Genomic DNA, 24,922 nt, shown 5'->3' on the forward strand with positions numbered 1-24,922 from the left:
CTTTTGAGTCAAGCCACGGGCCTAGTCACCGACCAGTGCTGTGGCAGGAATGGGGCCACCAGATACAGTCCTGGTGATCCCCTCCTCTCTCCCTCTCCCTCCCCCCCCCCCTCATGCATGCATGCATTCCTAGTACACACCTCGTTGTGTGCAAAGAACTCAAGTCTTTCAGAAACTGTGAGAAGGAAGCCCAAACCCTAAATCTGGGTCAGGACCTGGTGACTCTACCTGCCATTATGGCATTTAGCAAATTAGGAGAAATGCCATTGCGTGAAGACCTCGCCGTGGCTGAAAGCAGAGGTGGGAATGTGTAATGTGATTCAGAAAAGGGTGAAGGGCCCTGAGGTTGTGGCCAGGGATGGTGGAGAGATTGGATTCAGCACACAAACCCATCAAATCTGCACTTTCCAAAGCAAGATGTCCACCGAAACACAGCTAAGCCTTTGACATTTGCGCTGCTCTGAATTTTGTGAGGCAGTTCTCCAACTGAACCACGTATACAAAGATGCATACACTGGGGGGAAGCGTGCATAAAAATGTAAACATTAGTGAAAATAATATACAGAAATGCGTTATGGCAGGGAAGATTGCTTGCAAAGCAAGTCAAAAGTGCATATAAAAATGTGATTATTAGGAATAATTCGTACTAAAACCAATGAATTTTCAAGAGGTATTTTAAAAAAAAGAAAGAAAGAAAATCAGCAAATAGCTGCAAAATGTGGAGAACTGAATTTAAGGCTGGAAAAATGAGAAAGTGAGTGAACTGAAATCCAAGAAGGCAGATCCTTCCATCCCTAGTTTTGGCCTTTAGGTGTTCTGATCGAATTGTTAAGACAAGTGCCGCTGAAGGGCCAAAGAGCAGGAGGACAGCCAAAGGGACTCTCTTTTTCTCAAAATCCAGGAAGACGCAGTGGGAAGGTGCCCGTGCTGGATGACTCAATAGGCCATTCTAGGCTAATAATAATAATTTATTATTTATACCCCGCCCATCTGGCTGGGTTTCCCCAGCTACTCTGGGCGGCTCCCAACAAGAACACCAATGACAATAATAAAAAAGCAACAACATTTTTACTCCTTCCATCCTGTGTAGGTTAGAACAATCCAGCAGGTGCGTGACAAAAATATTATACACCAGATACTGTCCAAAATCATTCCACTCCTTTTAAAAAGTTCATATTTCATTGGCCAGTTCTTCAGTTTCTGCAGATATATCTCCATTAATCTCCATTTAAGCACATGCTTAAAGCACCTTCAATGAAAGAGTGCACACACACAAAATGAGATTTTTTTATATTTAAAAAAATGTGATTTATTATTATTATTTTTAAAAAGAAAAGTCTTGAGCAGTCATCATGGGGAATATCAGAACTTTGTTAGATTTTTTTACACTCCACACTTTCCCCCTGTCTTCCATTCTCTTTTCAATTACTTATCCCCACTTAAACCAGGGGGACATCCTACTAACGCAGATGGAAATAATGCGAGGACATCAGGTCCTGTCATGTGCTACAATTAATCTATGCTTCATTGTTATTTTTAAATTTTTTATTTTATACGGTTAACTATTGTTCTGACTTTGAATTGCACCTGGGGGATCCATCACCTTCTCTGTGCTTAGGGCCTCTAAAGGTCTCCATGCGGCCCTGGTAGGCGCCCATATGAAACTTAACATAGGACTGCAGCAAAGAGTCTTAAACAGAGGGTGAATTGTTTTGCCTTTGGAGGCTCGGCTGAGCATTCATTGACTATAACGAGGGCAGCAAAGTTCTTTTCTAGCCGAGACGGCATTATCCCCTCATGTAAAAACATCAGGGAAAGAAACCTCAGCCAAGCAGATACAATTCAGTTGATGTTGTGTGAGCAGGGGTTTCTGCCTATTATGGGAATGTTTCAGGATAGAGCTTTTGCCATTTCGCCTTTGCCAGTAAGGCCATTTTAGCAAGTGGTTTCTCTGGGAACATCTGCAAACTTGTATCTGTGTTCAGGCTTGAACCTTATACAGTGGTACCTCGGGTTACAGATGCTTCAGGTTACAGACGCTTCAGGTTACAGACTCCTCTAACCCAGAAATAGTACCTCGGGTTAAGAACTTTGCTTCAGGATGAGAACAGATATCGCACAACGGCAGCGGGAGACCCACCTCAGGTTAAGAACAGTTTCAGGTCAAGAACGGACCTCCAGAATGAATTAGGTTCTTAACCCGAGGTACCACTGTATGAGCAACTGGAGGTTTAGCACTCAGCTCAGCTTAAATGAATGTGAAAAATAACTTTAAACATGGCAGATCAGACAAACTTTAGGGGTTATATCCAATTTCGCCCTGCCTACTCAGAGTAGACCCACTGAAACCAATTGTGATGACTGACATTATCTCATACCCTCCAACATTTCTCTGACGAAAATAGGGACGTCCTATGGAAAAGCAGGACATTCTGGAACCAATTCAGAAACTGGGACGGCTTCTGTAAATGTGGGACTCTCCCTGGAAAATAGGGACATTTGAGGGGGTCTGAATTTGCATGTGTCTGCTCTAAGGTCCACAGGTTTCACTTTTGCTGGTCCTTATATCTTGCCTGAGTATACTGAATGTGTGTGTCATTCTAAATTACCAGCTATGACTCACCGCACATGGAGGTGCATCTTAGTGGACGGGTACTCATTTTGCTTGTTTGTTTTAAATATTAAAGGGGCTTTCAGGGCGAGGGAGATGAGATGGTTCTGATTGTGTGCCAATGGTGACCACAAAACAGTGGGGCTGGCATTTGAATAATAGAACATATGTCCCAATTACAGCTCAGGCCATGGCAATTTTGTATCCGTTCTGGCCCAACGACACCAAAACGCCCAAAGTGGATGACGGAAGCTCCCCGGAGATCAAGCTGTCCTTCCCATTCATCTTCTTCGGAGTCCCATATCGAACCATTTTTGTAAGTACAGGGCTGGGGCTGCGGAAGCCGCCGGACCCTATTATTCATTTTCCCCGCCATTAACGTCTGCATTTTAAACACAGCTTCCCTCCAGCATTTCAGGCCAGAGGAAGATTTATGGGATCCCTCCTGACAAGTTCTTAGATTTCATGAACTGATAGGTTTTATGATTAAGAAAGTCAGAGGTATATTTAATGGGCTAATGTTCGTGGGGCAGGGATATAAAAGGCAATAAATTGCCTTTTGCAGGTGATTAAACACCAGAGAGACGCGAGGGCCTTGACACGTCGGACATTATTCCTGTTGCATGACACGCAACAAGCGTATGGAGGGAGCAACTGCAGGAAAATGAAGATTATTTATTTTGTTCCAGCTTCGGGGATTTTAATTTTTTTTTTTTTTGCATCTTTATTTGTTTTGTTTGTTTGTTTAGCAGACGAGCTGTTCGGCTGACTTAATCTCTCATGGTGGTGCTTGAAAAGACTAAAAAAAATTACCTCTTTAGTGCAGGATCAAGGGGTGAGCAAATACATGGGCAAAATGTGCAGAATGAGACCTCAGCTGTCTTACGCTGAGTCAGACCACTGGCCCATCCAACCCAGGATTCTGTACTCTGACCAGCAAGGAACTCTCCAAGGTCTCAGACAAAGGACCTTTTCCACCTTCTGGTTCCTTCTGGCTCCCCATCTCTCTAGTTTCCTAGAGATCCTCAACCCGTAGTTAGATGTGGTGTAGTCCCAAGGAGGCTCCAACAGTGAAGCAGAATTGTGCGGTGAAGCTCTTGATGGATGTTACCACTTGAGAAAGTGATGTGGGCAGAGGTAAATGTCTGGTTCAGGGCCATCTTACCCATAGGTGCTAGGGGTGTGGGGCACCCGGGCCCCGGGCTCTCAGGGGCTCCAGGCCGAGAGTCCGGGGCCGAGATTTGGAGTCCGGGGATTTAGAAGAGCCGACAGCCGCTGCCGAGCGAAGTAGAGCCCATCAGAGCACCACAGTTTTTCTGCTATGGGCGAGCGAGGAGCTGAGGCAGCCAGCCAACTCCACCCTCCTGCGCACCTGGGATTGGTGGGCCGTTGAGAGGCCTGCCCAGCGCACGCTGCTCACACAAGGCACCCGGCTTCTCTCAGCTGCCACCGCCACCGCCTCGGGCTTGACTGTTGTTGTGCTGGGCTCTGCTTGCCCATCCCAGGTGCCCAGCCCCGGCCTTGCTCTGCTGCTGCCGCCGCTGCCTCAAGCTCCTCTGTTGATGCTGAGGCAGCCGGTTAGCCATGTGCACCTCGCTGACCTGCCCTAAACAAAGGTCAACAACTTTGGGGTTCCCCCCCTAAAAAAAGGTTGACAACTCTGGGCAACCTGGGAGGGGGGAGCCGGGCAGATCTTTGCACCCTGGCACCGTGTATGCTTAAGATGGCCCTGGTCTGGTTGTTTCCCCATGGGGAACTAACATCTAACGGAGCAGAAGACTGCAGGAGATGTGCAGGATAGGGCTGACTACGCACCATACATTGGAAGCATACGACTTCCCCAGAAGATAATTCCCACAAATCTCTTTAGACCAGTCTGCTTTGGTAAGTATTCTGTGAAAAGGTGGTCATGATGAGAATGCAGAGTATGGAAATTTCCAGAGGGGTGGGGGGTCACCTCTGGGTTTCATTTTCTGTGGGTTTTTGAACCTCAGTTCTATCCCAGCCTCAGGGTGAGATGAAGGCCACAGAGGAGCCTAGAAATATAGCCCTATTTACAACCCATAATTGCATAGCCCAGCCTCTGCCACCGGCTCAACCTACGCAAGCATAATTTTAAGCTGACATTTCTGCCTCTCGCTGCCAAGCCTTCCACTGGCTTAAATCAAACCATTCCGCTTTCCCTCGCAGGTCAACAACAATGGCGTCGTTTCCTTTAATGTGCTGGTCAGCCAGTTCACGCCAGAGTCTTTTCCCCTGGCTGACGGGCGGGCTTTTATCGCTCCTTTCTGGGCAGACGTCCACAACGGCATCCGAGGGGAAATCTATTACCGGGAGAGCACGGATCCTGATCTTCTCAAGAAGGTCTCCAAAGATATCCGGAAGTATTTCAAGAACCTGCCATCGTTCAACGCTGTGTCCATTTTTGTTGCTACTTGGGAAGAGGTCACCTTCTACGGAGGCAGCAGCACAACCCCGGTAAGGGTGGAACATTGACGGGATGGGATGTACTAAAACCAAGTTTAGAATTATTTCACAGTGGAAGAACTTAAGAAGCTGCTTCATGCTGTGTCATGCTGAGTCATCTCACTCTGTACTGTCTACATTAACTGGTAGGGTTTCTCCAGGGTTTCAGGCAGGAGTCTATCCCAGCCCTTCCCCAGAGATGCCAGGGATTGAACCTGGCACCTTCTGTATGCCTACCACTATTTTGTCCAAGTGCATGTTCTGAGTAGGAGCCAACACTAAACTCCCAAAAGGAAGCCACTTCTGTATAGCAGTAAGTACAAAATCTGCACATACCTGGTTATGTTTACTGATCTTACCTATGGGGAGCAGGAGTTTGTTGCATGATTGTACAGTAGGAATCGTGTGGGGGAGGTAGAGGGGGCCGTGGCCCCAGGCTCACATATTTGAGAGGACACAATCAAGTGCCTCCATGACAGGCACAGAGCCCTGGCAGCTGAGATGCAGCGACAGGCAGGTTGGTCTAGCTGGCAGGTGGATGGAGGCAGCAGGCGATGAGCCTCTTGCAGGTAGGTTCCATTCACCCTCTCTGTGGGCTCTGTTTGTGCCCCCTGGCACACGCCCCTACCTCAGCTGCCTAGTCCAGGGGGGCACAATACTTGTCCCGCCCCAGGCGCTGGCAACCCATGCTACACCACTGGTAGGAATTCACGTTGTCTTCTCAGGACTTGCACATGACGTATATATACTTGGAAAACCTGTATGTGAGAGCATTGGAAGTGATGGAACCATACATGGGTTTCATGTGCTAAACTGTAAAGCAGTAATTGAATGCATAGCTGATAGTAAAGCTACAAGAGCACCCAGTTTGTGGCAAGAATTCTGCAGCAGAGGCAAGCCCCTTCTAGGCCAGAGACAGGGAACCTGTGGTTCTCCAGAGATGGTTGGACTCCAACTCACATCAGCCCCCGTCAACATGGCCAGTGATCTGGGACAATGAGAATCGGTCCAACAACATCTGCAGAACCACTAGTTCTCCCACCTCTGTTTCAGTGCTTGGCATGTGGCGATTAATCTCATCACAATGTGCTGGGCCCTGGAAGTGTTACAAAGTCCAAAGTGGATCCATTTCGGATCTGCCTTGCATCCCGAACATCTGAAATGCATCGATGGTGTGTGCTTAAAATCCATGGTTTAAAAAGATGTCTGTAAGCAGAATTCAGTGGCAATTCCATTTGAAGTCCATTTTGAAAGGTCGCCGAGTGTTTGAAATGTCGATATCTTCCCTTGATTTCTTCCCGGGACGGTGTTGTGTCCACAAGTTACTGGATGAGGCTCAGTGACACCAAGTTGGGGCATGAGTTTACCACGTCTGCTTGCTGTTTCTAGAGCTCTTTAGGCTATTAATTCTGTGCTTTTCCTTCTTCACAAGCCAGTTTCCAGATGCTCTGCTTAAGTTACTGCAACAGTCTGGAGCCCAGCTTCTCAGCTTTGCTCATTTCCAGCCCATTAGCATTTTCACTTAGTGTGTCCCTGCTTTTAACAACTTGATAGTGGGTCTCTCTATTGAAGAGAGGCTTCATCTAAATTGTAGGCTCCAGGGTGGGAAAAGGGTAGGTGCTGTTGTCAGGGGCAGTACCTGAATGAAAATGCTGTTTGACCTTGTAAGCCCAGCCAGTCTCTCGAGTCGCCAACTGGTCCCCAGTGGATATTTAATGGAACCAAGAGAGATCTTCCAGATACAGTATATAAATGAAGGTGTATATATCTATAGATATACATGTGTGTGTATAGCCCACCTTCGGTGTCCCCTCTGCCACAATAAATTAATCTTTGGCTGCCATCCATCATCTTAAAGCTTGCCTTTTGGGAGAAGAAAATAGCCCCCCTCCCCATTAAAAAAAATGTTTTGGCCCAAGCGACTGATCTGATTTCCAGAACTTTATGGCTTTTAAATGTAAGTAAGCACAGATGGAATTTCTCCTCTGTGATGTTAATCGGAGCAGGCGGGGAAGGAGGGCCATTTCAGAAATGAAGGTTGCTTGCTTGTGTGTCCAAAAGAATCTAACCGCCGCACAAAAATCCCAACAGGGTTCTTAAAAGCATAGAAGGGAAAAAATGAAAGAGAGCCATTTGCAACGCTATCACAATAAAAATCAAGCTCCAGTCAAAGAGGGGATTGATCGCAGTTGGCTGCAATGCTCATTCATTGATTGCAGCTAATGCTGATATTATCAGGGGAGGGGGCACTGTTCCCCAGTCGCTAGTGCAGAGACCAGAACTACCCACGCATCTTACAGATGTTGAATATCTAATAAAGGTGGCATCATTGAATGGTGTGTTTATGGGTTGTATCCACTTAGCTTCAACTCAGAGTAGACCCACTGACATTAATAGATGTAAATTAGTCACGTCTATTAATGTCAATGGGTCTACTCTGAATATAACTAGGATTGGATTTGATTTTCTTTCCGCTTTGTGTTTGCTTTTGGTTGGTGTATTTATTTATTTTTGTATTTGACTATTTTAAAGATTCAAATGATGCAGAGGGCATAGTCGATTGGCAGTGTGTGTGTGTGTGTGTGTGTGTGTGTGTGTGTGAGAGAGAGAGAGAGAGAGAGAGAGAGAGAGAGAGAGAGAGAGAGAGATTTGGTTCAGTACTCAAACCTTGATAAAAGTGTCATGGGTGCCAGCACAAAATGGCTGCCATGGGCAACAAAAAAGGGGGGAATGCACTCTGTAACAGTAAGTTCCATCACAAAAAAGCACAAGTGAAAGGAATCTTGTTCTGCTGCCCTTATTGTACAGTGGTACCTCAGGTTACAAACGCTTTGGGTTACAAACTCCACAAACCCGGAAGTAGGTGTCCCGGGCTGCAAACTTTGCCCTGGGATACAAACACAATTCCTCTTCCAGGCCCATGGTAGGCCTATGTAGGGAATGCGTGCCTCGGATTAAGAACGCTTCGGGTTAAGAACGGACTTCTGGAATGAATTAAGTTCGTAACCCAAGGTACCACTGTATCTTATGATGAACAGCATAACAGCAGCTCATTTAGAGATCATATGAATGATTATATCATTTCAGTCTGCTGAATCATTAGTCCATCTCGGTCCAGTATTGGACCATCAACCTATCTAGCCCAGAGGCGGCTGACCTATGTCCCTCTTGATGATATTGGATTTCAACTCCCATCATCTTTGCCTAGTGTCATGCTGACTGGGGATGGTGGGAGTCCAACATTATTTGGAGGGCCACAGATTAGCCATACCTGATCTAGTTCATTTTTGTGCCTTGATGAGGTAATGGGCTGGATGAGGGCCAATAACTTGAAACTCAATCCACACCAGACAGAGGGTAGTTACTTTGAGTGGGCTGCTTACCTGCCCAGGTGAATGGTGTGTCAACCTGTTCTGGAGAAGATTGCATTCACTGTAAAGGTTCTTAGTTTGGAATTCTCAGTGATCCCTCTGTGTCATTAGACACACAAGTGGCCTCTCTAGTTTGGGATGCCTTCTACTAGCTTGGGCTAATACACCAGCTAGGATCCCACCTTGCCTCCAGGATCTGTGCCCTAGTGATCTTCTGTTTAGATCGTCACACTGTGTTGCATCTGGGGCTACCTTTGAAAACAGCCTGGAAAAGTCAGTCAAGGATACGGCTGTCAGATTCCTAAATGGGACATGTTGTGTTGCAAACATATCACACCAGCACGTTGCCATCTTCACTGGCCCACAGTCCAAATCAAAGGACTGGTGTTGACCTTTAAGGGCCTTCATGGCTTGGGACAATATTTGAAGGGTCTCTTCCTCTTCTCCCATGTACCTACAAAGACCTTGAGGTCTTTGTCAGAAAGCCTTGTACAGGTTCCATCACTAGATGGGGAGTTGTGGGTGGCTGGTGCAGAGCATTCTGTTTGATGAAGGTTCCCCAGTTGCAGAAGGCCCTCCTCACAGAGGACCATCTGCTGCTTCCTCTAATGTCCTTTTGGAAGCCACTAAAGACCTTTCAAGGTGGCGCTGTGGGTTAAACCACAGAGCCTAGGACATGCCGATCAGAAGGTCGGCGATTCGAATCCCCGCAACAGTGTGAGCTCCCGTTGCTTGGTCCCTGCTCCTGCCAACCCAGCAGTTTGAAAGCACATCAAAGTGCAAGTAGATAAATAGGTACCGCTCTGGCGGGAAGGTAAACGGCGTTTCTGTGTGCTGCTCTTTTTCGCCAGAAGCGGCTTAGTCATGCTGGCCACATGACCCGGAAGCTGTATGCCGGCTCCCTCGGCCAATAAAGCGAGATGAGCACCGCAACCCCAGAGTCGGCCACAACTGGACCTAATGGTCAGGGGTCCCTTTAAGGACCTTTCAAACCCCCACCCATCTTTCAAATCTTGTGACCTTTTCTATCTGTTCTAGCTCTTATGTTCTATTCTCCACTCTTTGATCCCAATAGTAATTTTGACTCTGATTTTTATGTCGCATTACATTTGATTGCACTACTGTGGGTTTTAAGATATATATATATATATATATATATATATATATATATAGGCATTTATCTCATAAGCCACTTATTTTATGTTGTTGAGTGGAAAACACAAATATAATGCAAATATTGTGTGCTTGCTACTGTGATTAGCAAAGCATCTTTTTTATGAACGTGGCAAAATGTTTTGGCAGCTGATGAAAGTGGGAGGCAAAACATTTTCCCACACTAATAAAAAAAAATACTCTACTTTGTTAATCTCAGTAATTTATATACTATATTAGTGATTAACTGAATACTAAAATAGACCCAGAGCAAGCATGCATGAGGTGCTGTTTGATGCTTCTGTAGCCGCCTATAGTGAATAAATAAATAAATATAGGAGGGATTGAACCTGGGACCATCTACATACATAACAAACATACATATTGTTATTTGTATGCTGCCTTTCCACAGTTAAAACCATGCTCAAGGCAGCTTACAACATGAAAAAAAACACATACAGGCATTCCCCCAGTTATGAACGTTTTATTTGCATGTGACTGCTTTTATGCAGGTTACCATGAAATAAATAAATTGATTGAAATGCTGTGCCTTCCCTTGCTCAGGGCTGCTGCCCAGAAGTTGCTCTTGGTCACTCACTTGTTGTGATGTGAGGGATTGGAGAAGGCTTGGAGGAGCAGCCCCAAGTGAAGGAAGGTCCGCCCTGGTGGCACATGTGTGTCTGAGTCTCTCTCTCTCTCTCTCTCTCTCTCTCTCTCTCTCTCTCTCTCTCTCCCTCCCTCCCTCCCTCCCTCCCTCCCTCCCTGCTCTCCCTATTAAAATGAGGTGCTCCCTGCTTTATGCTATTTCAGTTATGTGCATGGAGCCCAGAACATAAACCCCACCTAAGTGGGAGGATGCCTGTAACTATAACATAACAAAAGTAATTATAAACAATAAATAAAACAAAAAAATACACAACTGAAAGGAACTATTTCCATAGAAATCACAAGTTCTAAAATAAAGATATAAAAAACTAACAGCAACAATGCCCTGCCCCAACAACACCCCCTGTAAACAATACTCCAGCACAAGAGTCTGTTTTGTGAACTCAGCTTTTGTAGCTGGAGTCAGTCCAGGCCCTCCCGTCCCAGGCCAGGTGGGAAAAGGCCTACAAGGCAGGGAGCAGGTCTTCCAGGACTCACTGCCAAGATGGTCTCTGGTCTCTTCAGCAGCCTCAGCTTTTGCATTCAATGCATGTCCTCTACCATTGAGCTCTGGTCAGGTGTTTGACCAAATACACCTTTCAGCCATTTTTCAAACCTGATCAACTTACATGATACCCAAATGAAGCATTATGAGATGCCCCCACTAAGCAGGGCCACGGTTTTGTTTCCCAGGGGGGACAGATGTTGTTGTTTTGTTTGTTTCCCCTGCTGTCTCCACTGGGAAACTGTGGCTGTGCTCTGAAACAACAGACTCAAATCAGCTGCAACCAAAGGGCATGCTCCTTTGTGCTTCTTTGCCTTTCCTGAAACGACCTTTACCAATCTCATTCTCACTCAATTCAAAACGTCTGGAGGAGGCAGCAAGGTTGAGGAAGCATGGATTGTTTTGGGGAGAGGGAATTGCATTTGCAGCGCAGTGCAATTTGTTTTGAACGGCACCATCCTTCACACAAAACGGCTAGGAAAAGACACTGAAGATTTACTTACAGAATATAAAAGAATGTGGGCACTTAAGGCAGGGGAGGAGGGTGACATTCATCCCTTTCAATGGAACTTGTAGCAACATTGCCTTTCCCCCAGTGTCAAATGGTTTTGGTTTGTACCCTTGCAGAATGGTGTTCTGAAAAAAACCTCATAAGCATTCTGGTGACTCTATTGTGCAATAGAATTCACAATCTGTTGCGCAATGAGTTTCCGCTAGTGCAACTGCTGCATTGGATTCTTCTGTTGCTCAACATGAATACTCATGTGCAAGAGCCCTTGTGCTGGCGCGCAGAAAATGCTGGATGCATCCCCTAGTAAGCAAAGTATTCCAACAAAGTCCAACAGTGGGCTAAAGGCTGTTATGTTTCCGGGGCCAGATCATCCTTCCCAGGCTCTGCACTTTCTTTGAGACGTGGAAGATCTTAAAAGGGGCAGGGCATTGGTTTGCAGCCCAGAACTCCACCTCCTCCTCCTTTCTGACAGTTCCCTCTACAATTGTTGTCTGTGTTGACAATGTGGTCTCTGCCACAGGGGAAATTGGTTCCTTGGGCAGGGAAGATGCTGGCCTGGGGTATAGACACTGGAGGTCCCTGTTCAGAAGTCCCTGACTCAAGAGTCACTGAGCTGATGAGAGCCAATGTGGTGTAGTGGTTAAGAGTGGTAGACTCGTAATCTGGTGAACCAGGTTTGATTCCCCGCTCCTCCACATGCAGCTACTGGGTGACCTTGGGCTAGTCACACTTCTCTGAAGTCTCTCAGCCCCACTCACCTCACAGAGTGTTTGTTGTGGGGGAGGAAGGGAAAGGAGAATGTTAGCCGCTTTGAGACTCCTTAGGGTAGTGATAAAGTGGGATATCAAATCCAAACTCTTCTTCTTCTTCTTCTCAAGCTGTGGTTCAGGCCTGGATATGGTGCTGGGGCTTGGGTTGGTTTCTTCCTTCAGTGCTACTGCCTGACAGAGCCAAACGGCCCCTCCCAGCTGGAGCCCAGGCTGCTGAAAATGAGGAAGATCCATTGTCCAGTTGGCTGGCTGGAGTCAGCCCCAGGATCTGAGGGTACCTCACTGCACGATGTTGTACCCTTGATGTTCAGTGACTCACCCCAGCTGCACAGAGATGCAAAGCTTCCCAGTTTGAGCCCTGGCAACGCTTGACAGCTCCAAGCACAAGGTCTGGAGCTAATAAACTGGAAGCAGAGCGCAGCTGAGTTTTCCCTGCGGTGTTCCAGCCTGGGGAACGGAAGGGAATGTTGTGGGTCTGCTGAGTGGAAAAGGTGGGATATATCAATAAATGAGATCAGTAATATAAATTGAACATGATCCAGCTGAAGTTCATTGCAACTAAGCCTGCAATTTCATTGTACACAGGTTGTACATTGACAATAAAGGTATTATTTTTATTTTTATTATTATGATGCATAGTTATTGGGGAATAAGCCCTGCTGGTCACCACATCTTACACCATGCATTGAAAGCACCTTCCATCCCCAAAACCAACTGTAGTTGGTTAAGGGCGCTGGGAAATACAGTTCTGCAAGAGGTAGACTATAGTTCCAAGGATTCTTTGAGAGACATCATGTGCTTTAAATGTATAGTGTCAATGTGACTGTGAAATTGGGCGGGGGGGGGGACTTTGTTCAGCTGCAAACATGTCATCCCTGGTCCAGATCTCACCTTTGTCCCAACACATCTTCTGAAGGACATTGAAGGATGGTGTCTCTTTTTTAAAAAATAAAGGGGGTGGGGGAGGAAAACTCTCTCTTTTTTAGTGCTTACCTTATCATACCGGAAAGTGGTTGGACAAACATCAGTGTATGTATTGATTGGGCTGAAAACATCATCATCATCAACTGATGGGCTGTAAAAGCCAGACACCCAACTCATTCTCCACCTTTCCACCCAAAAATACAAGCCAAGGGAAATGGCTTCATAAGTTAAGAGGAGCATTTGGTTCACTACTGTGGGTTTTAGATTTATTGGGCCAAATTGGTTCTTGGTTTAATCATTCCATTAAAGTCAGGGGAATTAAGGATGCCGGCCGGAGGGAGGAGAGAGCTGGTCCGCTGGGCCCACTTTTATGGTGGTTGAAATAGGAGGTTCTATAAAACACATGTCATGGAGGGGCCATAAAAGGAGAAGTTACACACTGCCAAAATTGCTTTGAAATTGGGCCTCTTCCAGGCACTGGGCAGTATCCCGACCCGATGTAAATTGGAATCTCATGCATTTAATTCTCCGAAGCGGAGCTATTTTAACTCTGGTTGAGCATGCAGCTCTGAGCGGCTGCCGTTTGATGTATCATCTGCTGGACTATTTTAATATTCTGTGATTTCGTATTTTGAACTTCCAATTGCATGAGGAGACTTTAAAGCAGCTTTAACAGGCATTGATTCGTTAGCCTGACCACTCTGCATCCCTGTGAGACAAGTCCCAGGGGGACAGATCCAGACAGCTATGCTTACTGCCACCACCTTTTAACTTGCACATTATGGACAGCCCAGTCTTGTGTTTTTTTAGCATACTACTGGGGCAAACCACATAGACTATCAATGGGCTTATTGCAGTTGAAGCATTTCCGTGCCTATCTAATATAGCAATTGTTGAAACTTCTCAAACTTAAATTGCATACCCTCCAATGAAAATAGGGACGTCCTATTCTATTATTATTATTATTATTATTATTGGCACATTCAGGCCAGACCAGCCTCTCCTGGTTGTGGATTTGAAATCTATTCACTATTAGATTAATTTCCAGGCCCTTTTCTTTTCTTTCCCAAGTAGGAAGGTCTTCTAAACTTAAATAAACAAACAAATCAATGGCCAACATATTCTGTTGCCTAGGTTTTGGTGCAAAATCCTGTTTACTGTTCTACAAAAGCCAGGGTTTGCATTATTATACTATCTGAATAGGGAAGGTAACCAAATAAGATAACGCTTGTATGGATAAAAATGTGATGGTGGGAAGGCTGATACCAGAAGTTCCAGAACAAAGTTTTAGTCGTGTTTTTCAGTGCTTATTCTAACACTGCCATCTATAGGATGTACAAAGTACAAAATGGGTAAATTAAGATATTTTTGTTGGAGCAACATCTGTTGAGGTTGAATCAACAGCGGAACGAAAATTCAGTGTGTGCATTGGGGGGGGGGAGCAGACTAATTCTTTGCTCTGCTCTGTCTTGCTTACAAAATGTCAAGATAATATCCCAATTTAAATGTTTTCAGTACTAAATGTTTTCAGCCAACTAAAGGTGCTGTTGGGCTTTTAGGGACCAGAAAAGAAAATATTGAAATTTGGTGTGCTTAAGAAGTTGCGCCCTAATTTCATAAATTAAAAAGTTGCACTTATTTGTTTTGGTTTTTTTTAATTGTTTGGAGAAATTATTCAAACTCGAAGGAAAAGCTTGGCCAAAGAGAAACATTTATCTCACTGTCTAAAACAAGCATTTGTGCTTCAAACAGGTGAACACCTTCCAGGCTCTCCTGGTCTCAGATGGAACATCCTCATTTGCCATCTTCAACTATGAGGAAATCAACTGGACCACAGGGACTGCAAGTGGAGGAGACCCTCTGACAGGCCTTGGTGGTGTGATGGCTCAGGTAGGAACTTGAGTTTCTCTCCATAGGCTGTCTTCTCCAGTGACCATTTTGGTGCCTGGCATCCATGAGGAAAAAGCAGGCAGCTCTGTGGGTGTAGAGAACAGTATCTAACACACCCCCCCAAAAAAAGGTCCCAAGTTCCAGAAAGGGGTCGTGTTGCCTGTTTCTCCACCTGTAGCATCCGAGTTGAGAAGGGACATGTTCCTGTCCTCCTCCCCTTCAAGGCCCAGAGGCTATGTTCAGCCTGAGGAAACTGGAGGCAGGGTCCATTTTGAAAAGTGGGCCTGTGCCTTGCCCTGAGGCAAAGATCTTAGTGATAGATATGGCACTGTGGAGTTGGGGAGAAGTAAAGGAGTTGGAGGAAGAGCTGAATCCATCCATCTGTCCGTCCGTCCATCCATTCCTCTATGGCTCATCAAACCTGGTGGTCCTGTGGCTAGTAGCAATAGGAATCACAATAGGAATAGAATGGCAGAGTCACTACTCACAGTTCAGAGTGTGGTTCAAATAAACAGACCGAGCCAAACCACTGCTCCATTTAGGTCAATATTGTTCATGCTGGCTGGAAGCAGCTCTCCAGGGCTTCAAGCAGGGGATATTCCCAGCCCTACCTGCAGATGATGGCGATTGAACCTAGGACCTTCTGCACAAAAACAGCTGCTGTTCCATTGAGCCATGGCCTTTTCCTGTAAGTTCAGTGTTTGCTTCAGCACAGAGACAAAAATGCTTCTGAATACCAGTTGTTGGAAGCCACAGAAGAAGAGAGATTCCTGCGTTTGGTTCCTGCTCGAGAGTTTCCCACGGGCATCTGATTGGCTGCTGTGAGAACAGGATGCTAGACTAGATGGACCATTGTTGGCCTGATCCAGTGGGTTCGTCTTATGTTCTTATTCCAGAGGATTGTTGCAGCAAAAACAGAAGTCTTGTAGCACTAAAAGATTAACGAATTTGTTCCACCATAAGCTGTATGATAGATGCTAGAAGATGAAGCCCACTTCATCGAAGGCATATCATGGGCCACCACTTTCATGAATAGTCGCTGTGTTTATTTCCCCACTTAAGCTCTCCTTGAATTGCAAGATACTCTACTTTTATTGCACTTGCCATTTTCCACTGCATTTTGCAATTTCCCCCACTCGGTGCCCAAGTGTGTGTGTATCACACATGCTTATGCATACGCTTGTCAACTGAAGATAACCGCGCAGCTGACAAAGTGTACCTTCACAAAAGGTTGCACCTGCCTTCCCCGCTGCATTGCTTTCTGGGTGTTTTGGATCAGGACTCGTCATCACTACTGATGGGAGTGTTGGGATACTGCTGGGGAGATGGGGGCATCAGGCAGGCCCCCAGCTGGCTCCAGCCACCGGCCGGCAGCCGGACGATCACGATCACCGGTCTCCCTTAGAACAGCATTGGTCAGCAACACGAGCCTCAGATACGTTTAGAGACCCGTGCACGCTCTGTCAGCAGAGTGTGTACCGTATTTTTCGGCCCATAGGACGCACTGGCCCATAGGACGCACCTAGTTTTTTGGGGGGGAAATAAAGGAATTTTCCCCCTTTATTCCCCCCCCAAACCAGGTCAGGGAACAGCGGGATGGTGGCGCTGCGCCTCCCCGCTGTTCCCCGAGCTTGTGGAGCTGCCCGATGTCTGCCCGAAGCGCGGGGCGCTCTGCTTCAGCGCTCCCCACGCTCCGTGCAGCAGGCTGCTATACGCAGCCTAGGGAGCCCTACGGGACCTCCCGCAGGGCTCCCCAGGCTGCGGATAGCTTCCCGAAGTGCGGGGTGTTCTGCTTCAGGGCACCCCGCGCTTCAGCAAGCAGGCTGCTGTCCGCACCCTGGGGAGCCCTGCGGGACCTCCCACAGGGCTCCCCAGGCTAAGGATAGCTTCCCGAAGCGTGGGGCGCTCTGCTTCAGGGCGCCCCGCGCTCCGGGCAGCAGGCTGCTATCCGCAGCTTAGGGAGTCCTGCGGGAACTCCCGCGGGCTCCCCAGGTTTGCTGATAGCTTCCTGAACCCTGGAGAAAGAGAGGGGTCGGTGCGCACCGACCCCTCTCGCTCTCCAAGCTTCAGCGAAAGCCTGCATTCGCCCCATAGGACGCACACAGATTTCCCCTTCATTTTTGGAGGGGGAAAAGTGCGTCCTATAGGGCGAAAAATACGGTAAATCTTCTCACAGCAGAAGAGGCGGACAGAGAAATGTGTAAGCGTAATGTACAGCATTTTATTCAGCACAGTTCAGCAGCAAAGGAAAACATGTCTGCTTCCCTTCGTCTCCAGCAAAACAGCAGTAACACAAAAGATATATACAAACAGAAGTTCCCAGCAGACTGTGCTGGAAATGTAAACAGGCATGTGACACACAATAGTCATGCCTGTCCCTTTTAAAGTGGAACGGAACTATATCCTAACAGGGAGTTCCATCAATCAGTTCATCTATCTCTTGATGACGGCCAGTGACCAATATTCAGAAGGAAACTTTGTGCAGATGTCCAAAATAAGTACAACGCCCCCCCCCCCAGAAAACCACAGCAATAAAATTACTAATAACTGCATCATACAATAGAATGCCGGGCACAGAAAACATAGTTGTAACACTGCTGATATTAACCCTGGTGAGTTTTATGTGCAACACTTAGTTACCCTGGAAAACAGGGGTGTGCTGTGATCTAAAAGGAACAAAATAGCATAAAATGCAGCTGCAGTAGAGGCTGGATCTGCTGCCTGAGGCAACCACCTCACCTTGCCTCATGGGTGGGCCAACCATGGCTGCGGCATTTTACTCATTCCCTGACCCCCTCTCCCCTATGTATTGTAGGCTGGCTTCAACGGTGGAAATAGCACCAACTTTTTCAGCATACCTGGTTCCAGAACCCCAGATATAGCCAACATAGAAGACACAACCAACGTCAATGTGCCGGGCCGCTGGGTGTTCAGAATCGATGGGAGGGAAATTGACCCAGCCAATGGGTGCAGTTTTAGAGGTAAGCAATAATTTTTTGAAAATCCCACTTTGTGTTGTTTCCAACTTTTGATCCAGGCAGCAAAATACGATACGATACAATATCTTTATTGTCATTGTCCCATACAGAACAACGAAATTGAAAAATCTACATAAGACATTCAAAAACCAACAAGCCTGTTATCCCAGCTATCCCAACCTGGTTAGCCCCCTAAAAACCCTGATACCTCATTTTTAAATACAATATACTCCTATAGAGACTCCTTATACTGCGTTTAAAACCAAAATCACATTTGGGTAGAAACTGTTTCTCAGACTAGTCTTAGTCTTTATAAACCTGTATCTTCTTCCAGAAGGCAGAAGCTGAAAGAGACTACACTGTTGACTACACTGACCGTCAGTGTTTTGGGCAGTGTTTTGCAGCAATGAATACCTCCTGTGGCAGGCAGCCTCTGCAACCTGGCAATGTTTGACATATGCGTTCAAAACTCACAATGCATATTAAATATTTGTTTATTATATTTATTTATTTATTCTTTCTTTCTTTTTTGTTCAAATAATGAAAATCAAAGCAACTTACAAAAAAAGGACACAGAACACATTAAAAACCTAGGGTAAAAAAACAACCCCAAATACACAAATCTATAGAAGATAGATAGATAGATAGATAGATAGATGATAGATAGATAGATAGATAGATATCAAGTTCAAGTTTTATTGCGGCAAAAGCCAGTGACACTAAGCACCACAAGATCAAACAAAAAGAAATCAACAACAACATCAGAAAAGGGGGGGGGGGGAGGATTACACAAGGGAACTTCGCAGTGTGCCATTCAACAGAGGAGATTTACGCTTCCTGATTACTAAAGTGCAAAATTTGGCCACCTCATATGATATTGAGCTTGAGGAATCTTCCAGAAAGTATTTTCGTAGAATTTCGGGGGAGGATTCCAGATAATGTTGTAAGGGTATAAATTTTGATAAAAGCGGCAAAATAAGTTGAACTCGTTCTTCACTATAAAATTCGCAAAATAGAAGGATGTGTGTGACAGATTCTACCTTATTAGACATACAGGGGCAGAGACGCGCATGCATTGGTACCCGCGTGAATTTGCCGTACAGCATAGATATAGATAGATGATAGATAGATAGATGATAGATGATAGAGATCCAATGACACTTCACCCTGCTAAGAGAAATTTAAGATCCAATGGAGTTATTGAGTATCAATGTTTCTTCCTAGTGCTCAAAAACTCATCCCTCAGCCAGTAAAGCGAGATGAGCGCTGCAACCCCAGAGTCGGTCACGACTGGACCTAATGGTCAGGGGTCCCTTTACCTTTACCTAACTGGGGTTGTCATCACATTTCATCCTAAACTGAGAAATTTAAAGTAAATTCCTACTCAGGCAGAATACCCACGGAATTACAAGGGGAGCTGAAAGGTTCTGTGAAATTGCTTGGAGGAATTTCTTGCATCCCTGTGGTGACCCTCCTGAAGGAATTATAGGAACTGTAGTTTGAAGGGATGGCAGGGAGAGCAATAAGCTATGAGAGCGTGGTAGTGAATTGTCATAATTTGTTAATATTTGTTCATTCTCGCTGGTAATGTTGATGTTAATTAGCGCAGAGTACCTTACAGTCATTATCTTAACCTGTCTGATAATAAAGGACAAATGCAGTGGAGACCGCTAAGAGCCTCCTACATTAAAAAAATTGATCTCATTTAATGCTAGTAGGTTGCATTGTTCTCTCACTTCCTTTCTTATCTCTGGTAGTAGCAATTAATGGGAAACACGAGCCAGGTCAGTCTTTTTGAAGTGAAAGCAGCAATGAATCCCAGGGCACTTCCCTTTATAGCAGCGGTGGAGAACCTGTAGTCTTCCAGATATGGCTGGGCTCACATCATAGAATCATAGAACTGTAGCGTTGGAAGGGACTACAAGGGTCATTTAGTCCAACCCCCTGCAATCTTTTTTGCCCAACATATTGCTCGAACCCACGACCCTGAGAATAAGAGTCTCTTGTTCGACTGTCTGAGCATCCTTGAGCGTTGGGCAAGCTGGCTGGAGCCAATGGGAGCTGCAGTCTAACAACAGCCAGAGGGCCACAGATGAGCCGTGAACATCAACAGAGGCATCCACAGAGCATCAGTTTTTATATTAGTTTCTGTGGAGGGTTTTATTGTTTAAGAGTTCATTGGATGGGCTTTATGAGCTTGTGTTTCTGTGTTTTATTTTGCTTTTACCATGTAGGTTGGCTCTGTGCTTTGAAGCAGTCTATAAAAATTGTTTTATTAAAAAAAACAAACACGGCTGTCTAGATGTTGTTGGGCTACCACTCCCCAACATCTCGTGACCTTTGGGCATAATGCCTAAGAAAAACGAAAGGACCACAGTTTCCTCATCAGTAGAGGATGGTCGATTTGGGCAAGTGGGCAATCTCTGCTTGGTCTCAGCCAGCTCCCACCCTCCTGGGACAATCCCAGGCTGTCATCTTCCTTCTCCTTAATCTCAGTGTTGCCCTTGTAGAACCCAGCAGGAAGGAGGAGGATGGGGACAAAACTAGAATCAGTTGGCTCTTCCTGATATTGCCTCTGGCTCCACCTACAGGTGGCCTCCTGGCCTTGCACCCTACCAGTCCCAACAAACACCAATCACCACTGTTCCCCATCCATTCTTTATCTGCCCCAGCATGTCCTGAGACACTGAGGCTTTCTCACAATTTGCAGCTAACAGAGAAAATGTGCAGATTGTGCTCACGTAATTTGCAACTAACAGATGAATCAAAACAACAAGAACCACACCACAAGGCCGCCGCCGCTTCATTACTACTTTTCTATTAAGTTATGGTCCTCTTGTGCTAGATTTTTAAAATACCAGCACTGATAGGGATCCTATTAACCTTATCTTTACAAACACAACATGCTAGCTGATAACAAGCGAGCCCTTCCTGCACACTCTGTTGGAAATGCCATCGCCTTGAAAAGATGCTATGGCTGATCAAACATTTCCCCGGCTCCTGAATTATGTATCTCAGATGCGTTAACAGGCCTCCCTGCATAATGTGTGTGTGAGCATCAGTATAAACAGGACGAAAACTCTCTCTGCCACCCCACAGGGACTTGAGTGCAGGGAGATTATAGCATTAGTGGTTTAGGAATTTAAAAGAGCATATATCCTTTCTCTGCCACAGGTTTGAGAATATTCTTTCTCTGCCACCTGTCTGCACACTGCAGGGAACAGAACATGCGTCTGTCCATCTGGCCATGTTGGATCGGGGAGCCCAAGGGCTGACCCACAGACAGGAAGCTGAGCTGGGAAGCCTGTCCAAAGCTCAGGGGCAGGAGTGGGTTGGGATGAGGATGAAGGCAAGCCAACAGATGGGGAAACTGGCAGGCATGGAAGCATGGAGGGAGGGAGATAAAAGAGGAACAGGCAGGTTGATAGGCAGAGATACCTAAAGCAAAGCTAGTGAGCCCTATACCAGAGTCTGGATGGTGCCCAGGCAATGACCCAAGCTCAATATGGTGGAAATGACAAGGGAACTTCAGCTGCAGACACACTTTATTCTAGACTTAATGGAGGCTGAGTACTGGTTTTAGCTATTGCAGACCATACACAACCTACAACTATTGCATATTTCTTTGCCCCTGAAAAGCTGGTTGTGGCATTTGCTCTCCCGAGTGTGTGATATCATGCTGGGTCATAAGGAAAGGGTTAAATGAGTGTGAAGTGATTGGCCAGTAGGAACCCAAGGGGAGGAGTTGGAGTTAGAGTTGGAGTTGTTGGGGAGTCAGTCAGGTGTTAGAGAAGAGAGAGGGAAGATAAGTCTGTGGGTTGGGCTAGTTTGATGTGAGAGAGTGAGAGAATCTGTTAAGAGGAGTCAGATAGACAGTTGGGGTAATCAGTTAGAAGTTATTAGGAAGGTATAGGCCGGTAAAGAAACTAAGATTAAGAAACTGACAAGAAAAATTATCTGATAATGCTTATAAAATAAACTTGTTTATTTGGTTTAATGTTAACAACTGTCTGGACTCTGTGTGTACCCGAGAGAAACGGGTTGGTGGCAGCGGGGAAGCGATCACAGTGGTGGCACAGGGATCAATAGACCGTCAAACGTCCGGGGGCCCTGTGTGATCGCCACACTGATTTCATTCTGAAAATTGATTCAGCATTACCCCACAGTGTGTTCATGTGAAAACAGATGTGGGAAGAGAGTGTATCCACGCCTGCCCAGTGACGTTCAGCAGGGAGGTGGCCTTTCCCAAAATTACAATTGCCACTCTCTTCTTCATTCACCTGGGACATGTGCCAGGAGGAAAAGGCTTGGGTAACCTAATCAAAGGGAGGGTTTTCCAACCCGAATCAAGTAACCTGCGGACAGCAGAATCTAGAATCCCAAGACCACACCCCTCACCAGTTGTGCCTCCTCTTTGGCCTGTCTAGAATTATTTATTTCATTTGATTTCATTTCATTCAGTTTACATCCCAGCCTTCCTCCCAGAGGAACCCAGGGCAGCAACGTGTCTTTGAACTCTGATAGTATTTCTTACTTGTTTGGATGGCAAACAGAGAGGTGTGTGGGTATGTGTGGAAACTGGCCTACTGTGCAAAGGTAAAATTCAACTTCATTGCTCCGCCCACCACTAGCATATCTCCCCCAGAGGTTTGTCTGGAAGTAAATGTAGCCCTCAGGCTGAAAAACATCTCCCACCCCTGATGTAAGGAATTCAAAATTTTGTATTATAGATAAGCACACACACACAGTGGTTTATTTTCTGTAATGCCGTGTCTATCATGAAGTATTGTTGCTTCGAAATTATGCTGCTTGATGTTTAATTACTGCTAATTCATATTGGAGGAAAATGAGCCTAACTAAGCAATTGCAAATTAATGCCCCTTGAGTTGCAAACATAACTCACCCAATTGTTACTAGAATTCAGTTACAGCAGCGCTGGCGTATTTGAGATGTAATTCACGCTGCACGGATGTAGTAATTTGTTGGTGCCAGAAGACTTTGTCGGAGCTTAATTGTGGTCAATGCACTGCGATTTGAACATGTTGAGTTTTCGTCTTCTCGTGCCATGAACGTAGAAGTGTCACCTACTAAATTCAAGCAGCTTTTGCAATTCAGGATTGCTATCATTTGAAGCGTGTGTGTGTGTTTAAAATTGATTTACTCAGAGTAAAACATCGTTGCATCCAGATCTTTGCTACAAAATGGGCTGATTCTTTTTCTTGTTCTTATTCTTATTCTTTTAGGCCAGTTTCTCCGTCAAGGAGAGATATTCTGGGAAAGCGCAAACTGCTCCATCAAATGTCGTTGCCTGGATTTCAACAATGAGATATTTTGCCAGGAGGTGTCTTGCGGCCCCTACGAACTCTGTGAGCCAAAGGATAAGTTCTACCAGTGTGTGCCAGTGGAAAGCAGCACTTGTGTGGTCTTCGGGGACCCTCACTACCACACTTTCGATGGCTTCCTCTTCCATTTCCAGGGTTCTTGCTCCTACCTCCTAGCCAGGCAGTGTTGGCCAGGATCCATCCTCCCTTTCTTTAGCGTGGAAGCCAAGAATGAGAATCGAGGTGGCTCTTCTGTTTCCTGGCTAAAGGACATCTCTGTTGAGGTTTATTCGCACAAGATAGTCATCCCCAAAGGCAGCTTTGGGAAAATTATGGTGAGAGTCAAGTCTTTCATTATGGGGAGAAACTTCAATTAAGGGCCCTTGATTCATTTAAAATTAGGGACCAGCGAATACGTCAATTTTGGTTTCGCTCAATTTCTCACTTTTCCAGTCTTAAGGATCAGCTCTCCACATTTCCACTTCTTTTTGTGATTTATTTGTTTTAAGTCACAAAAATTCATCAGCATTTTAGAGTGAATTTCTCCCAATGCACACTTCTTTGCAAAGCTGCTGCTGCTGCTTCTTTGAATTTATATACTGCCCTATACCCGGAGGTCTCAGGGCAGTTCACAGAAAAGTTTAGCTTAATATAATGCATTTTTACACAATATTTTCACTAATACGTGCTATTTTATGCACACTTTACTCAGTCATATGCATTGTGTGCATATTACTTGGCTGAAGAAATGTTTTGCCAAATTTGGAGATGTGTAAATTTCAAAGGATGGTTGTGTTTCTGTTCACACATTGTTTTGGAAAGAGCAAATTACGCCACTTCATCTTCAAAAGAGAACTGTATTGAATTTCTCCTCCAACCCCATTTAAAACTAGAGCTAGACTGAAAAAATGGGATATTTTCACAAACATTTTTGGCAGCAAAAATCAACCACCACCACCGCCCTTTTGGCAATTTTTCAGGGACTGCAAAGTTAGGATAGTGCTTCCCGAGCTGTTGCGCTCAGCCTCAGAGAAGTTGTCATGTATTCAGCTCTGATTGGCTACATAATGCCATGACACCACTACATTTGACCCTCCGTTGGCTGGGAATTTACCAGGAAGAAGTTTGAGAAGGAAAAATGGCACTGGAATAAGAATGCTGGTGGTGCTGGTTGTAGTGGTGTCAGTCAGCCAGTTGGAGAGGGAGGTGGATGTTTAAATAATATCAGGGTTGTTTGGAGAAATATTTCATTTGTAAAGCAGCAAAACCTGTATAACAATACATAAAATATTAGCTCAGAATCCACTTAACACTGTTCCTTGCAGGCTTCTGTCATTAATACTGGGGTTATCCTTTCTAGGTTTTTATTCTGACGTTAAAACGGCATTTCATGTGGTTTTCAGTTCATCTGGAGAAGTGTGTGTAGCTACTGTCTGAACGCTCCTTTCAGACAGGGGTGGTCAACTGATGGCCTTTGGGCTAGATAAAGCTGAAGGAGCCTTTTTCCTAGCTCCCAGTGGACCTCGCACCCAAAGTTTTTAAAGTTCTTCAGAAATACACTGTTACATCTTCCTTCACACTTCAATGTCACCCCTTTTATACACAAGATGTAAATGGACCTCATCCTATGTACTGCTATGCTTGAGCGTATATGCTGTATTACAGTCTTTCTGGCTGGATGGTACCAACTCAGTTATGAAGCAGAACACCTCCAGGTTATGGTTTGGAGAACAAAGCATTGTCACCACCCCAAGGTCATTCCTGCCTTTAGGATAGCG

At 45.5% G+C, this 24,922-nt stretch overlaps 1 protein-coding gene across 1 annotated transcript in view; it reads left to right on the top strand.

Moving 5' to 3' along the window:
- Positions 1-2,590: 2,590 nt before the first annotated feature.
- The window catches only part of TECTA (tectorin alpha), a 76,292-nt gene continuing 53,960 nt past the window's right edge, over positions 2,591-24,922 (top strand). The window contains exons 1-5 of the mRNA XM_028707525.2: positions 2,591-2,927; positions 4,802-5,089; positions 14,708-14,845; positions 17,661-17,826; positions 23,067-23,479. Coding sequence (XP_028563358.2) covers positions 2,733-2,927; positions 4,802-5,089; positions 14,708-14,845; positions 17,661-17,826; positions 23,067-23,479 — 1,200 coding nt within the window. The 5' untranslated portion in view covers positions 2,591-2,732. The remainder of the gene's footprint in view (positions 2,928-4,801; positions 5,090-14,707; positions 14,846-17,660; positions 17,827-23,066; positions 23,480-24,922) is intronic.

Source organism: Podarcis muralis, chromosome 15 (assembly GCF_964188315.1).
Source record: "Podarcis muralis chromosome 15, rPodMur119.hap1.1, whole genome shotgun sequence".
NCBI lineage: Eukaryota > Metazoa > Chordata > Lepidosauria > Squamata > Lacertidae > Podarcis > Podarcis muralis.